The sequence below is a fragment of the Diabrotica virgifera genome, chromosome 6, assembly GCF_917563875.1.
Source record: "Diabrotica virgifera virgifera chromosome 6, PGI_DIABVI_V3a".
In the NCBI taxonomy this organism is placed as follows: domain Eukaryota; kingdom Metazoa; phylum Arthropoda; class Insecta; order Coleoptera; family Chrysomelidae; genus Diabrotica; species Diabrotica virgifera.
Window position 1 is genome coordinate 137,989,597 of NC_065448.1, and position 17,081 is coordinate 138,006,677.

The 17,081-nt window shown below is 31.5% G+C and overlaps 1 protein-coding gene across 3 annotated transcripts in view; it reads right to left on the bottom strand.

Annotated features, from left to right (window-relative positions):
- Positions 1-16,862, bottom strand: part of LOC126886882 (zinc finger protein 226-like) — an 88,267-nt gene extending 71,405 nt beyond the window's left edge. For 2 of the 3 annotated variants that reach the window (XR_007698807.1, XR_007698808.1), the window contains exon 1: positions 15,799-16,855. Coding sequence is in view for 1 of the 3 variants with exons in the window: in XM_050654022.1 (XP_050509979.1) it covers positions 15,799-16,030 (232 nt within the window). In the remaining 2 variants the exon portion in view is untranslated. Of the gene's footprint in view, positions 1-15,798 lie in introns of all 3 variants that reach the window. The other variant, XM_050654022.1, reaches the window with a different exon arrangement.
- Positions 16,863-17,081: the final 219 nt, after the last annotated feature.

Here is a 17,081-nt window from a genome sequence, read left to right on the forward strand (position 1 = left end):
CTGTTTTCTTTGTCATTCTTCACTGTAGCGATACTTTCTTCCATCAATCTCTTGTCTAATGCAATTTTCACCTTCTCAGCCTTTTCTTTGGACAGACGTTTTCGTTTTATGGGTGATTCCCCCATAAATTGGAGAGACTGATTTAAAAGTTCCAAGGACTTATCTTCTTCCATTTTATAGTCAGAATCGGCACATCCCAAACCAGAGGGTCTGTAACAAAAATGATTAATTTAAAATTATTTTTAAATGTTAATTTTTTTAATTTAATAATTACAAAAGGCAAATTAACGGTTATTTTTTTTTTCAAAATAATAGCTTTTTTTATTGGATTTTTCTTAAATGGCAATACTACTTGCTATGAAAAAAAAAAGTACAACTGGCAACGCGTACCCCAATTTAAAGGGATGAGGTCATAGAAACACTCGTCAAACCTTCAAAAGAATTCCGCCGGCTGTTCTCTCTTTTTTAAATCCTTACTCTTTGATTTAATGTATATGGTTAATACAAATCACATTTTTCATATCTTTGTAAAAATTCATATTTCAGTACGAAATTTTGACATTTCAAATTAGAAATTAAATAAAAAAAATAATTAATAAAAAAATATTATTTTATTATTACTTACCCTGGTTCTGGGGATGCCTGCTCTTGTGAATGTTCTTTTGAGATTTTTATCCTGCAATTATCACATATTTTCATGCCACTTTTTACACCTTTAAACGAACACATCCACTTTGTTACGTTTCTTAGCTTTCCCGAATGTTTATTTTGATTTAAAGGTGAATCCTTTAAAACTATGCAGCTACATCAAAAAATCTATCGATAATAGCCGATACTTCATCTGGTTTGTGTTTAATATATTTTTCTTTTATAACAAATATGCCGCTTTGAATTTTACAAAAAATATAGAAAAATTGATTTAAAGGGTTGCAACAAAACGCCGAAATTTTCCACTTTTGCGTATGGTCTGCCATTTTCGCAGTTTTAGAAAGAAATGACAAAATATAAATACCAAAGCCCTATCCTTCCTTTTCGCTTACTCTAAATTTTCCTGTTTAAACAAGAAATTTCCTGTTCGAAATCTTGAGTGGGAATTGGGAGAACCAATCAGAAGTAAAAGGGGCGTGATTTTAAGATTTCAGGAACAAACAAGCTCATTTGGAAAATATGTTTTAAAGGAAGGATTTAAGAATCTAAACAAGAAAAAACGTGTTTTTTTATGTAATATTTTTATTACTATATTCTAAAACATTTAAATAAAATCCAAACAAAAAAAGTGTAGGTGTTATGTGACCCGTAATTTATTAGGTTTTAAAAGGCCTTTTAAACAAAGCATCGCTTATTAAAATATCTATCTTAGTTTTCAAAATATTGCCTTTTTTGTGAGTACCAATAGGAAATTTAATTGAGATAGGTATTTTTGATAATTTTTTTAAACAAGAACCCATCATTTCTCCATCCTAAAATTTGGCAAATATGTTCAGAAAACAATAAAGAAAAATATATAATTTTTTGAAAAAAATCAAAAATAGGGTATTTTGCGATTTTTGAAAAAAAATTTTTTCTTCGTAAATCTCGAATTTTTTTTTTCAAAAAAATGAAGTTTGCGGCACATCGTTTTAAAGGTATTTAGAAGACCTTTAAAACAAGGTATCGCTCATATCGGTAGCTGTAATAGTTTTTAAAATATTAAGCTTTTTGTTAGAACTCCTCATAACCAAAATTGACAATTTTGTCATTTTCAAAAATTAATAAAACCAAAACCAGTAGTCAAAAAATTCTCAAATTTTAGATTTTTTAGTTTTTGGGTAAGCAGAATAAATGTACCAAAAACCATCAAAATCGGTGATGGTCAAAACAGAAATCACCTTTTTTGTGGTTGATTTCATATGGATTGACCCTTTTGTTACATGAACAAGGTAGCTAGATAAGGTATTAAATTTTTTTGTAACCATGAGTTGTTCTTATGCCTGGTTGCACCAACAGATCTTAAGCTTAAGTCGAGACTATCATAAGAATTAATATAATATAATTATAACAATAAGAATACCATAATATAATAATAGATATAATTGATAATAAGGTAAGAATCTAAAATTATGATGCAACGTAAGTGATACTCAAGGAGGCCCTATCTGTAAGTAGAGCTTAGCTAATCTGGAGCTTAAGATCTGTTGGTGCAACCAGGCATTAGTGTTGGAAAATTCTCGAGAATGAAAAATCGGAGAATATTCTCGGGAATATTCTCGAGAATATTCTCGATATGGAGAATTTTCTGAGAATGGACCCTATGACGCGCTTAGGGATATTGTTAAAGATGAAATAGGGTGTTAAACATCATGAAATTATGTATAAAATGAGACGAAACAACAGTGTTCTTTGTCTATAAAGAAATACAAAAACGAGAAAAACACAAAATTTATTTGATAAAAAATGTTTCTTCTTAACAGCCATAATGGATGTGATCTAATCTGAAAAAGACGAGGCCTCAGATTCAGAATCTATTTCTATCATTAGCTCATGTCACCTACATTCAACATTTCAATGTAGTATGTAGTGATGAGGAGTTGTGTGATTTAGTTTTTCACGAGTTGCCAGCTCAGTCATGGATTGGTCTACGTCTAACAATTTTAAATTGTGGGCAATAAAAGTTACCTTACCAGCCTGTTCAGCAGTAAGGCGGTTTCTTTTAGAGGAGTGGCCGATTGGATAAAACCATAAGTACTGAAACTTCAGTCGTTACACTGGATGAAGGCATTCTTAATATATCAACTGCTATTTTAGTTAATTTTGTTCCGAAACATGTACCTTTACACCATATTTTATGATTGGGTCTAGTTTTTCGATTGATTTTGCAACGTATGGTTTTTCAAAAAATCCCTCCATAGACGGATAAAGTGCTAAATCTGCCATTATTTCAGCCGAGTCATTACAGTATTTTAAAGTCGCTAAATTATCTATAAAATCAGTTCCCTCAACTTGTTTTTCTCTGCTTAAATGGAACACCATTCTAAATATTATTTGCATGTTAATATAGCACCATAACAATAAATACTAACACTGTAAACACCCCAGCTAGTAGTTCATGGGATTCCCTAGCCCCAGCTACTTCAATATACATATTTTTTAAATTACAATAATTTGACTCATATCTAGTTTTTATTTTTATTTCGGTTTTTGTAAATATAGAAAATTCTCACCGAGAATTTTTTGGCCGAGAATATTCTCGTTCTCGAGGATATTCTTTTGAGAATATTCTCTTCTTACATCACTAGTTGTTTTGGCATTAACTATACCTTATCTAGTCTAGGATCAATTAATATTAAAATAGGTACTAACCATAGTATAGGATTTTGCTACTCTCACGGACACTGACCTTGTTTTTATTATTAATACCTTTACATTGCACAGTAGTGGTGGTAATTTACTTTGCGTGACCATTTGGTTCTAGATTTTTTTTCAACTCCACCACTATTGTTTATCTCACATGTATTTATATGTATTATGGACGCATTTTAAATTGATAAATTTATTATAAATATATTTGTTATTAGTAAGGTTGATTTTTTATTTCAGTCTCTATCACCAGTATATAATATATCAGGACAAGTTAAATAGTGAGTATTTTTTTGTATTTCAGGTCGTTGTATTAAGTGTCATTTATTTCCTGTCGTTCGTTACTTTAAAAATCTCGAGCTTTTCAAATTCTAGGCCCAGAAAGCCCGAGTTGTATAATGAAAAATTTAGGTACTTTAAGAACTAGCCACGTTCTTCATCAATACAGGGTGTTTCTAAATAAATGCGACAAACTTTAAGGGGTAATCCGGCATGAAAACATAATGGCCGTTTGCTTTATAAAGATATGCCCGCAAATGCTTCGTTTACGAGATAGGGGATGTTGAATTTTTTCTTACAAACTGGCGTGCATACGAGTATAAACATTTTAGATACATCCCGTACCTATGCACGCCAAGGGTGAATATAACATTCTTATTTGTATGTCAAAAAATGAGCTCTTAAAACCTACCAAATTTCATTTGCATATCTCAACCGGTTTTACAGCAACAGATAAATCGTCAGTTTGTAAGAAAAAATTCAACATCTCATATCTCGGAAATGAAACATTTGCAGGCATATCTATATAAAGGAAACGGTCATTATTTTTTCATACAGAATTACACCTTAAAGTGTGTCACACTTATTTAGAAACACCCTGTATTGATGAAGAACATGGCTAGTTCTTAAAGTACCTAACTTTTTTATTATCCAACATAAGCAAATGAGCCAAAAAAGATGTTAAAAAAGCCTAAGGCTACAATTAAGTTTTAATTTCAATATTTTATCTATGCTACAATATTCCACAGAATGTTCCGAACTTTAAGGAAAAAACACACTATGATTGTTACACCCGGTATAAAATGACATTTACCTGTCTAGTACCAATACGGCTACATTGATATTCTTAAATAATAAGGCTATAACGTACTAAAAAAATCACTCAAATCGGACAACAGGTTTAGGAAATTCGAGACATCAAACGTGTATAATTTATCGAGTGACCCGATTTTTTTGCTTGCGAGTGTATCATCATAACACAATTTTTCCTCAAATACAAAAACCAGCCAAATTGTATAGCAAAAATAAGTTTCCTAAACACATTAAATAAATGCATAATATGCTGTGCGAAATGAACATATTACGCAAAAGGTTAAATAGTCCATTTTATACAGAACGATATAATACTTTTAAAAAGCAATATCAACAAATCAAACAACAGTATTCAAAACAAAGAAATAATGCATGTATTGAAAATAGCAATAACATGATAAAAGAAAGTTGGAAAATCATCAATAATATTCAAAATAGAAATAAACCTATATTAGCAAATACAATTAAAATGACAATGAAAATATAAAAACTAAAGATAAAGCCAACCTGATAAATAATTATTTCATTAATAAAAATAATTATAACTCAACTCCAAATTATCTCATGAAAATTGATCAATTTTCCAAGTCTTGCTTTCTCCAACTACACCTGCAAAAGTACTGTCACTTATAAGTAAGACCACATCTAAACATGCTGAAGGTTTAAATGAAATCAATGGTAAGGTTACAAGATATGTTGCCAGTCACATATGTGAACCCTTGTCACATTTAATCAACAAATCTTTTACGACAGGCCAATTTCCCAATATAAAGGAAACAAGGAATTTCCAATTTTTAAAAATAAAGATTCTGCAAGTAATATTGAGAATTATCGTTTGATTTGTATACCTAGTCAGGTTGCAAAGTTGTTTGAACTGGCATTCTGTGAAAGACTAACAAGCTATCTAGAAGCATTTCATTTACTGCCAGAAGTCCGAAATGGGTTCAGGAAAGGCAAATCTATTGTAAGTGCTGTTGACGACTGTCTTAATTGTATCTATGAAGCTCTTAAGGCTATGGGTACATAATTCGCAAATATTTTACGTGTATCCCTACTTTTTCTGTCTTTACACGGCAAATTACGTGTAGTAAAATTCACACTGGTGTGGATATGTAAACATTACTAGAATGTCATTCTACTTGAAAATGTCATAATTAATTTAAAGAGATGGCTTTTGAATGTTCTTGGATAACTGTTATTTTTATAATTGCAAATTATTAATTCAGTTAATAAATGTGATAATTTTTTCACTAACTATGTTTTCAGTGATTGTAATAATTTATTTGTACAACAAAAACTAAGAATCAATCGAGAAAAGAGGAAAAGTGTTAAAGTGATTTTTTAATAATATGTTGTTATTTTGGAACGCTTACAATTTTGAACATCTCTAACAACAAAATACTTGGATCACAGGATATATCTGATGTATTCTCTGCTTGGATCTTTCACAAATAATACACAATAAATAACTTTTTATTAAGTTCACGTCTTAAATCAATTATTTATCAAATACACTATATATCAATAATATTTAATCAATTTCTCAAAATATTCCCGATGCAATGTCAAATATTTAAAATTGTCACTGATTGTCAGTGTCTGACTGACAATATATGCTGACAATATTATATTCGGTTGAGTGCGTTGTAAGACAAAGACAGATTTGGAAAATATTACCACGGCATTGTGTTCATTTTTTTCAAATCCTGAAAAAACCAATAAATATTTTTGAAAAATTTAAACGCAGAAAGAAAGACTAAATTATTACCGAGGGCCGAAAGTCCCTTAGAATAAATAAAAAGTTTATTTTGAATGAGATATTTGAATTTAAAAATCACACTAAATTTTCTCTTAGTTTTTTCACCCCTGTAACTTATTAAAATAAACATTGTAGAAGTTCTCAGGGACTTTCGGCCCTCGCTAATAACGTAATCTTTCATTCTGCGTTTAAATTTTTCCAAAATACTTATTAGTTTTCTCAGGATTTGAAAAAAATGAATCCCCATTTGAATAGCATTGCAGCCGAAAATACGTTCCGATCCTCTTAATGAAAAACAGAACATGTTGGGTCTTTTTTATGATCTCAGTTGTGCTTTCGACATGGTGGATCACAGGCTGCTTCTGATGAAGATGGAAGATCGAGGTATACCATATGACTGGGTAAGATCATATTTGTCAAATCGTTTGCAAACAATAGTATTAGATGGTACACTATCAGACCCAATAAAGTCTTCTGTGGGAGTACCACAAGGTTTGGTTCTTGGTCGTCTCTTCTTTATTGTTTTTATCAACGATATCAACCAAGTTGACACTACTCCTAATAAAATTATTGAATATGCAGATGATGCAAGCTTCATTATATTACAACATAAATTTGATCAACTTGTTAGCAAGGTCAATACAGCATCTCTGGAATTTATTAAGTACAGCAAAGACAACGGCCTTAAATTAAATATAATAAAAACCAGTTTCATGAGATTTTTACCAAAGAATATAGCCACTGACTATGATCCTTATCTATATATTGATCACAAGTTCATTCAAAATGCTGAAGTAATAAAATTTTTAGGACTGATGCTAGATCCAAAGCTAAGTTGGGAAGATCACATAGATAAAGTAACCTCGACACTAAGTAGTTGTTGTTATGTAATTAGAAATATAAGGGATACTGTATCCTTCCATATATTAAAACTAATGTACTATAGCTTGGTGCAGTTAGTCCTTCAGTACTGCTTAATAGTTTGGGGCTCATCTCCATATATGAATAGAGCTTTTATATCTCAAAAAAATATTGCGAACTATGTTTAAAGTATCATCAACTACATCATGTAAGCCACTATTTATAAAAGCAAACATCTTAACTCTTCCTAGCCTATATAATTTACAACTAATAATGTATATAAAAAACATGAGCAAACATTCCTTAGGAACGCTGATCTACATCCACATAACACACACCTAAAGGATAACATACATCAGCCTTTTTCCCGCCTGGGAGTCGCACAATATCTACATTGGGATCAAATGTTTTAATAAGTTCAGTGACATGTCAGTGACACATAAGATGCATCTTGGCACTATTAAATGCTTTAAACAAAATCTAAAAGCATTTCTAGTTAGCCATGCTTTTTATAGTATTGAAGAATTTTTAAATTTTTAATGTATTTCTTGTAATGTATCTTTTTAATGTACTAAAATTTTAATCAGCCCTATTCTGCAACTTTTAACAAATCAAATAGAAATGACCAAGTCGAATCGGAATTACCTGAAATAGGAATGTTTGATATCAATCGCGTCATTTTCGTGTTTGAATTGGCATTCTGTAGCTCACATCATATTCAGGGTAAATCAAAATCACCCATTTCTATTTGACACTCTCAGGAGGTGGTGGCAACACCGCATTGGCAAGCGAAATTTATGTTCTGTGGCCCGTTTGTTACTAGATTTAAACTTGAAATATGACACCTTTGCCATATCCTCAAGTTTTTCATACTATCATATTACATAAATTTGCATTTAAAAAATAATTTGTTTTGAAGCATGAAAAAAGAAAAGTTTTGAAAAGTAAATAATAAAATGATTAATTATTTATATGGGAAATAAGCCACAATTAAAATGAAAAAAATAATTTTATTAACGTTTATATAAATATTATTTATCTAAATAATAAAATATTAGTGTATCTAAATACTGGATACAAAAAGCTCAAAAGAGGATAAATGGTTTTAAATCAAAGTTAATTAAAATTGTTATAAAAAATAAAAAAGATAAATGAAGACAAGATGTATAAAAGTTATTAATTATTATTTCTAATAAATTAATTAAAATCGATATTAAGAGGATGAGTACGTATTTTCGGCTGAAATGCTATTCAAATGGGGATTCATTTTTTTCGAATCCTGAGAAAACTAATAAGTATTTTTGAAAAATTTAAATGCAGAATGAAAGATTACGTCATTGGCGAGGTCCGGAAGTCCCTGAGATCTTCTATAATGTTTATTTTAATAAGTTACAGGGGTTAAAAACTAAGAGAAAATTTAGTGTGATATTTAATTTAAAATATCTCATTCAAGTCATTTAAAATATCTCATATATAGTCGTCAGTCAAGTTAAACAGTGTTTTTTGATCTCTGCTCGAATTATTGGATTTAAAGTGGTTTAAACTTATCCAAAATTGTCGTTCTTTTTGTGTATTGTTCTTCAAATGTATATACATTCATTGAAGTGATTAATTTTCTTGTTTTTGTTTGCAAGTCCAATGAATATTTGATAATATTATTTCATCTATTGTGTATACTCCTTATAAAAAGCTACTAATTAAGCCAAAAAAGTGCCAACTGATAAGAACTTAATTGAGATGATAGGTTTATTAGTCCAGGAATATTAGCACTGATCTACTCACATTATATTAGCCCAGTGAAATTAGCATTATGGCTGCAAATAAGTGTTCAAAGTGCAATGAAGATATCAGTGATAAATCAGTGGCTTGTGACAGCTGTCATATTATTCTTCTCATCCGACCGAAGGATGTACTGGCTTAAGTGCTTCTGAACTTCGAGCTGTTGTAATCCAGAAGAGAACGTTGTTCTACTTTTGTTCTGATTGCCGCCTGTCATTCAAAAGTGTGCCCAAAATTCTAAGAGAAGTTGAAAACCTGAAGTGCGAAGTCACCTTACTCAAAGCTGAAATCCAGATGCTAAAAGATAACAAGAGTAACTTTCCAATAACCGATGACATCATAAATGAGCTACACGAACGCCAAAAAAGGTCAAATAATTTACTTATCTTCAATCTCCCAGAACCATCAACTTTAACTGAGGATATTAATCAAATAAAACACTTTTATCTGGAGCGAGTGAAGGTGCGATAAGTGTCAACAGTAAACATATCTTTCGTTTTGGGAAGAAGAATAAAAACGGACATAGACCAATTAAAGTCGTTCTTTCCTCGGCTCGCGAAGTGCATCAAATCTTAAGAAACAAAGTTAAATTAGGCCAGGCAAATAAAATATTTTTCCTATCTGATCAAACTCTCTATCAGAAAAAGCAACTCGATTCAGTAAAAAACGAACTTAGAGTGCGTCAACAGGCTGGTGAGCAGAATTTAACTATTAAATACTTCAACAATACACCGAAAATCTGTAAAAAAAATTAAAACCGGGCAGCCCTATACTTTATTACCAAAATGTTAGAGGACTAAGAACTAAACTGTCTGACCTCAGCTTGAATGTCAGCAACTGTTCCTATGATATCATTAGCTTAACTGAAACCTGGCTCACACCTGAAATTACGGATGCTGAACTTGGGCTTCTCAACTACAATATCTACAGAACCAACCGCTCTAAGGACTCCAGTGTCTTCAGTAGAGGTAGGGGAGTATTGATTGCCATTAAGAACTCAATTCCTTCTTATCAAATTCAGTCTGATCCTTCGATTGAACAGTTGTTTGTTCTCTTTAATAACAAATCTATAATCGGTACAGTATATTTTCCACCTAAATCTATAGCTACTTTATACCAATCGTACTTTGAACAGCTTATCACTATAAGCGAGCAATACGATAGAGCAAACCTTTTTCTATTGGGTGATTTTAATCTTCCATCTGCAGCTTGGGATGTCGATGATTATTGTTCCGTTGCTTCTCCTCAGCCTACAGCTACATAATCTGAAGCTGATTCTATTGAAACTATATTCAATATCTGTGCTTTTTTCAATCTCTTCCAGACCAACGAAATAACCAACGATAGAGGAGTTACGCTTGATCTCATTTTATCTCCATTGGGTATTGATGTATTGAAGGCTATCGACACTTTAATTCCAGTGGACACACATCATCCTCCGCTTGAATGCAGTTTGCCACTCAAAATCACAAATGATCATTCATCTGTTGACGAGTATTATTATGACTTTGTTCATGCTGACTATGCAGCAATTCGTTCTTCCCTTGAAGCAATTAATTGGGATGGTGCACTTCAAGGAAAAGAGCTCTCTGACATGGTTTCTGGATTTTACGACATTTTTTATTCCATCCTTGATCGTTTTGTTCCGCTAAAAAAAATCTGTGATAAGAAATATCCATGCTGGTACTCCTCTCTGAAGAAGTTGTTTCACGAGAAGAAATCAGCGCACAAGATATATAAGAGCACAAGGTGTCCAGAAAGTTATGCAGCATTTAGTAACTTAAGAACTAGATGTAAATTTTTATCAAGACAGTGTTATGCTGTTACATTCAACGTACCGAACATTCTATTGTTAATAACGTTAAATCCTTTTGGAAATTTGTAAGTAGTAAAAGGGAAAATAACGCTATACCTAATACAATGACTCTTGGAGATCGTACTGCCTTCAATGGAACTGATATTGCTAATCTTTTTGCTAACCAATTCTCTTCCGTCTATACTAACCAATCCTTACATCCGCATGTAACCCAGATTTTACCTTTTGTTAATGTGTCTAATTATCACATTGAAATTTCAAAAATCTACGAAAAACTGTCTGAACTCAATACCAACAAAGGTCCTGGTCCTGATGGAATTCCCCCACTTTCCTTAAAACATTCAGCTTCATTCTATCGCGCCCACTTTTTTATATATTTAATAAGTCTTTATTAAGAGGGGAATTTCCAGACTACTGGAGAAACTCTTATGTCACTCCAATATATAAATCAGGTCGAAAATCGGATATAGGTAACTATCGTCCCATTTGTATTCTTAGTGCTATTCCTAAAGTTTTTGAGAGCATTATTTCCGATTATTTAAGTTATGACTTCTCGCCAATTATAGGGGCCCAACAATTTGGATTTACATCCAAAAAATCAGCAGAATTGGGTCTCATAACATATGTTGATTTTTTGACAGATGCTCTTGAGAGGGGTTTACAAGTTGACTCTGTGTATACTGACTTTTCCAAAGCTTTCGACTCGACAAAGTTAATCATGAGCTCTTGATTCATAAACTTTATTTATACGGAGTTGATGGCCTTATATTGAAGTGGCCCAAGAGCTATCTTACGCAAAGATCGCAAATTGTCAGGGTTAATCATCACTATTCTCATACCATCTCTGTTACCTCAGGTGTACCACAAGGATCACACTTGGGACCTCTGTTGTTTAATATATTTATCAATGATCTAATACCCTGTTTCCAAGTAAGTGAAACTTTGTTACTCGCTGATGATTTAAAATGTTTTAAAATAATCACATGTGAGGCTGATTCACTTAGTGTACAAGGTGATATTGATCGCCTATCTAACTGGTGTATGCAAAATGGTATGTGTTTGAATGCATCCAAATGCCATATTCTTCGTTTCCACCGAACTGATTATCCAATCATCTTCGAATATAGTATAAATAATCTGACCTTACATTCTGCCTCTGAAACTAGGGATCTAGGTGTGATCCTTGACTCCGCCCTTAGCTATAAATCACACATTTCCAGTACAATACAGAAGTCTATGAAGATGCTTGGCTTTATAAAAAGAACCACCAGAGACTTTACAAACATCTCAGCTATTAAATCCCTTTATTTCTCCCTGGTTAGATCTCATTTTGATTACTGTTCCACAATTTGGTCCCCCTATTACTTTACTCATAAACTGAAACTTGAGGCTGTCCAACACAATTTTCTGAGATATACTGCCACTAAGATGCATGTATACTACGACTATTCTGTATTAGAGCGCATACTGAACTTACCTCCTCTTGAGGTACGCAGAAAACAAAGAGACTTAATAATTTTATTTAAAATTATCAACGGGCTGTGTAACTGTCCCGAGCTTCTCTCCAAAATATCTCTATTTGTCTCCAGTCGTTCGACTAGGCAGGTGCAAACCTTTTATGTCTCTTTTCATAGATTCAATTATTCTTACAACACATTTATTCCTAGAACTCTTCGATTAGCTAACTCATTAAATAACCTTGAAATTTTTAATATATCAGTTTCCCGCTTTAAAAACCATATTTCTTCCCTAACTTTTTAACTTTTTAATATTTTCGGCCAGAGCTTTTGTATTGTGATTAGTGTTACATGACCTGTATGTATTAGATAACTCAAAACCGTTATACCTTGGAACATTTCTGAATTGATTTAGGTGATATCTTTTGTTTGTAATTGTACTGACCTAATGTTATCTTATTCTTTTTGAAGTTATACTTCTTTACCGGCGATAGAGGGTGATTTTTTATATGTTAAAACCTATCAGCCCGGCGCATGCGCATTATAACTTTGTTCTGATTGGATGTTCAAATGACATGTCAAAAATTATCCGATATGGCAGCTGTAGGACAACTGTGGTTTGGAGGTAAAGGTAAAGGTAAACAAATGTATAATATATTAGTTTTATTGTTGTGAGGACAGAAACAAAAAAGTTTATAATATTGTAGTGACTTTTAAATAGTTTTTAAAAGCAACAGGTACGTAATAATTGTTAATGTATCATGAGTATAAACCTACCTATTATATCTGCCAAAATACATAGTATGTAATACTTTTATTTATATAATTTGATTACCATCAATATTCACCTAATATATTGTTTTCTTACTCTATGTTTTGTTGTATTTTTTCAATTCTAAATCATTTCAATTCAAAATTAAAATAATTTGATCAATTTTCAAAATATCACAAGTTTAATCCGTTTAGTTAGTCGATCTTCGTAAATAATGACACATAGTGTCCGTGGCTAAGCCAGCTAAGCGTTGAAGGCGAATTAATTCCAATACCAACCGCGCTTATCAGCGCTGGTTCGAGTCCCAATAGAAACTTTCATTTTTGTTTTTTTTTAATACATTTTATGATTGTAAGTATATTTATTACATAATTGTATTTTCAGAAAATACGTATTTAGTTAAAAATTTTTTCGACAATTAATGTTCAGACATCATTTGTGGCTTGTTTAATGTGTTTGTGTGTGTTTTATTCTTTTATTATTTTAATTTTTGGCACTGTTCTAATAAAAATGTTTGAGAAGTAGTAAGTATAAATTAGTTTAATATTTAAACAAAATATAAATAAAAAGTATATTAATTTCGTTTAAATCATATAATAGAAGTATAACTTCTTACGTGCGTACAAAGTACACACACATTCTTTTTTTTTTTTCTTTTTTGTAACTGTACTACTCAGAATTATTTTTTCTCAAACCACTTTGTTATGTTATATTATGATAATTTATGTTATATAATTGGTTAACATTAACGTTATATAATTGTATAATTATGTTATATAATTTAGAACACTGTAACATTTATATCTGAATAGGGCTTGCCCGTGAATAAATAAATAAATAAATTTTATTTATTCTAAGGGACTTTCGGCCCTCGGTAATAATATAGTCTTTCATTCTGTGTTTAAATTTTTCAAAAATATTTATTGGTTTTTTCAGGATTCGAAAAAAATGAACACAATGTCCGTGGTAATATTTTCAAATCTATCTTTGTCATACAATGCACTCAGTCGAATAGAATATTGTCAGCATACTGTCAGTCAGACAGTGACAATCAGTGACAATTTTAAATATTTGACATGGCATCAAGAATATTTTGAGATGTAGATTAAATAATATTGATATATAGTGTAATTGATAAATAATTGATTTAAGATGTGAACTTAATAAAAAGTTATTTATTGTGTATTATTTGTGGAAGATCCAAGCAGAGAATCCATCAGGATAAGATTCTGTGATCCAAGTATTTTGTTGGTAAATATGTTCAAAATTGTAAGCGTTCCATAGTAACAATATATTACTAAAAAATCACTTAACACTTTTCCTCTTTTCTCGATTCGAGTATTAGTTTTTTTTGTACATATACTTAAATTATTAAAATCACTGAATACATAGTTAGTGAAAAAATTATCACATTTATTAACTGAATTAATAATTTGCAATTATAAAAATAACAGTTATCCAAGAACATTCAAAAGCTATCTCTTTAAATTAATGATGAAATTTTCAAGTAGAATGACATTCTAGTAATGTTTACATATCCATACCAGTGTGAATTTTACTACATGTAATTTGCCGTGTAAAGACAGAAAAAGTAGGGATACCCGTAAAATATTTGCGAATTATGTACCGATGGCCTTAACAATAATATGCAATCTTAAAATTTGAATCCAGCTCAAGTAACTGCTAAACAACTTTTCCCAAAAATCATATTTTCATCTTTTCTATAATTTGTTCAGACTATTAGCGTTAATTGATTAATATACAAGTATACTGGTAGAATATATTTATCAATCAACGCTATAAGTGTATCTTTATATTTTAAATGTTCCTATAAATATTATCCTTGTACATTATACCATTGATTGAAATTGTACAAGAAATAAACAAAAAAAGTATGGCAACACTGTTACTGGCAAACACATATGGCAAATACATTCAGATGCAAAAGCCAAATAAATTAAGGTTATGTTATGTTCAATGCATAGGTACTCCTACAACATAAATTAAATCTCTAAATAAATAACACCCGAGAACACCACAGACTAAAAAATTAAACAGCTACAAAAAGGTATAAATACTATAAATAATTATAAATAAGTAGCAATAAATTATTTTTAGTAGATACATAAAATATAAACGTCATATCAAAATAAAATGCGCTAAGCACAATTCCGATATCAAAATCCCATTTCGACGAGGTAAATGGTGTAGAAGTCATTTCTATTCACTATTCTGATTGTCGAGATTTCGAAGTAGTTATGGAATACCGATTTGGACTATTTCTATTCGACTTGGCCACTTCTATTCGATTTTCCCCACTTCTATCATCGAAATGAGTTACAGAATAGGCATGAATGTGTGTATACATTTGTATAACATATATTATTTTTTTGACTAGTCACATAAATTTGTGTAATGTTGTATACATTGTATAAATTTCTAGACGAATAAATTCTATCTATCTATCTATTATCAGATAATGAAGTTCAGCTTTATTATAGGCAATTTCGTAATTTTAACGAGTCGTTTATAAAAAAACAGCAAACTTCAAAAGTACATTGATTCCTTTTTCAAAGTAGGATTACTGAAAAGCGCGATTGAATGTCAATGTCCGAAGACAAATAAATAGAATTTTGTTTGCGTTTAGCACTTTTAATTTATATCTAAATACAGTGTACATAATATGTACACTAAAAAAAGTGTTTTGATTTATTTTATAGGTACCTATTTTTATATGTATAACGAACTTTCGACTGCCACCTCATCCCCCAATTACTCCGTTGTACCGAGGTTTTACTGTATTATAAATAAGTGCTAATTATCTTTCAACTAAATTTTCCCCACATTTAGATATAAAGAAATGGATACACGGATGGGGTGTAAATGCACCTTGTACTATTTACATCAATCAGTTTTATTTACTTACTTTCTTCATTGGTTGTTTGCTTTTCTTCAAATGGTGTAAATTTATATTCATCTTGTTCTACTTCAGTTTTTAGGGGGAATTTCTTTAAGTCTAAATATTCAAATGTGTCGTATGCGGGTTCTGTCTTTGGTTCTTCTTTAATTTCAACTTTGAAGCCATCCAAGGGACCACCACACGTCTCTTCTAGTTCTATTTTACAAGTTTTCTCACTGGTTTCTTGATTTATATCCATATTTGAATTTACATATACATCCAAAAAGTAAAATCAAAAGCTTCTTTTAGCTATACTAATAATCACTTAGTTTAATTTATATAGCCCACATTCCACACCACATCATACCGCCAGCGCCCTAATATTTTAATTTAACACTTTGCTTTTCGCTTTTTCCTTCCTTGCCTTTTGCTTTGACTTTTGATTTTTTTTACACAATTTGACACAAGGATCTACAGACCGAGCGAGTCTCGTAAATTCCACGGCTTCGAGCCACGCAACCGTATTTGCGTACGTGTATTTCGAGTTGTGTGGTCGTGGGCTGGTCGAGTGGAGTTATAATTTACCAAATTTAAATATTTATAATCGTTTCCGTTTCTACTGATTCATAATACAGTACGTAAATCGTTCTGCTGTACATAGGGAATATACATTAGGTTCGTTCCAAGACGACACATTTGTACGATCCCTTGAACCGCCAAGGCCCCGTCTCACCCATAGAGGTATATATTAACATAGAGGGAGCCTACCTTCCGCGCTTCCTGACCATAGAGTTATATATTAGCATAGAGAGAGTGTCATTCAGAGCGAAGTGACGACACCATCTTTTTTATTTGGATTAGTGCTGTTTCACTCTTACGCATAGTAAAGCTGCTACAGTTGTCCTCCTCTTCCGTGCCTATATTCACACTGAATGTCATCATAGATTGTCGATACAATGTGTTAGAAAGAGATGCAGCAAACCAGTCCATGAGATCTTGTCGTCAGGAAGCGCGGAAGGTAGGCTCCCTCTATGTTAATATATACCTCTATGTTCCTGACGACAAGATCTCAGGGACTGGTTTGCTGCATCTCCTTCTAACACATTGGGTGCGTTCACCAGACCAGTGCGCTACGTCAGCGCTCTGAAACTGTTTAAGATTTTTCGGGTGAACGTCACGTCAATTTAGGCTAAACTTCAACGTATTGACGAAGCGGTCGCCATTTTATTGAACGTAGTATTTGTATCGCTTCAATATTGAACGTGTTTAAGAAATATATTGTAATGGCGCGATTATTTGAAAATATTTAT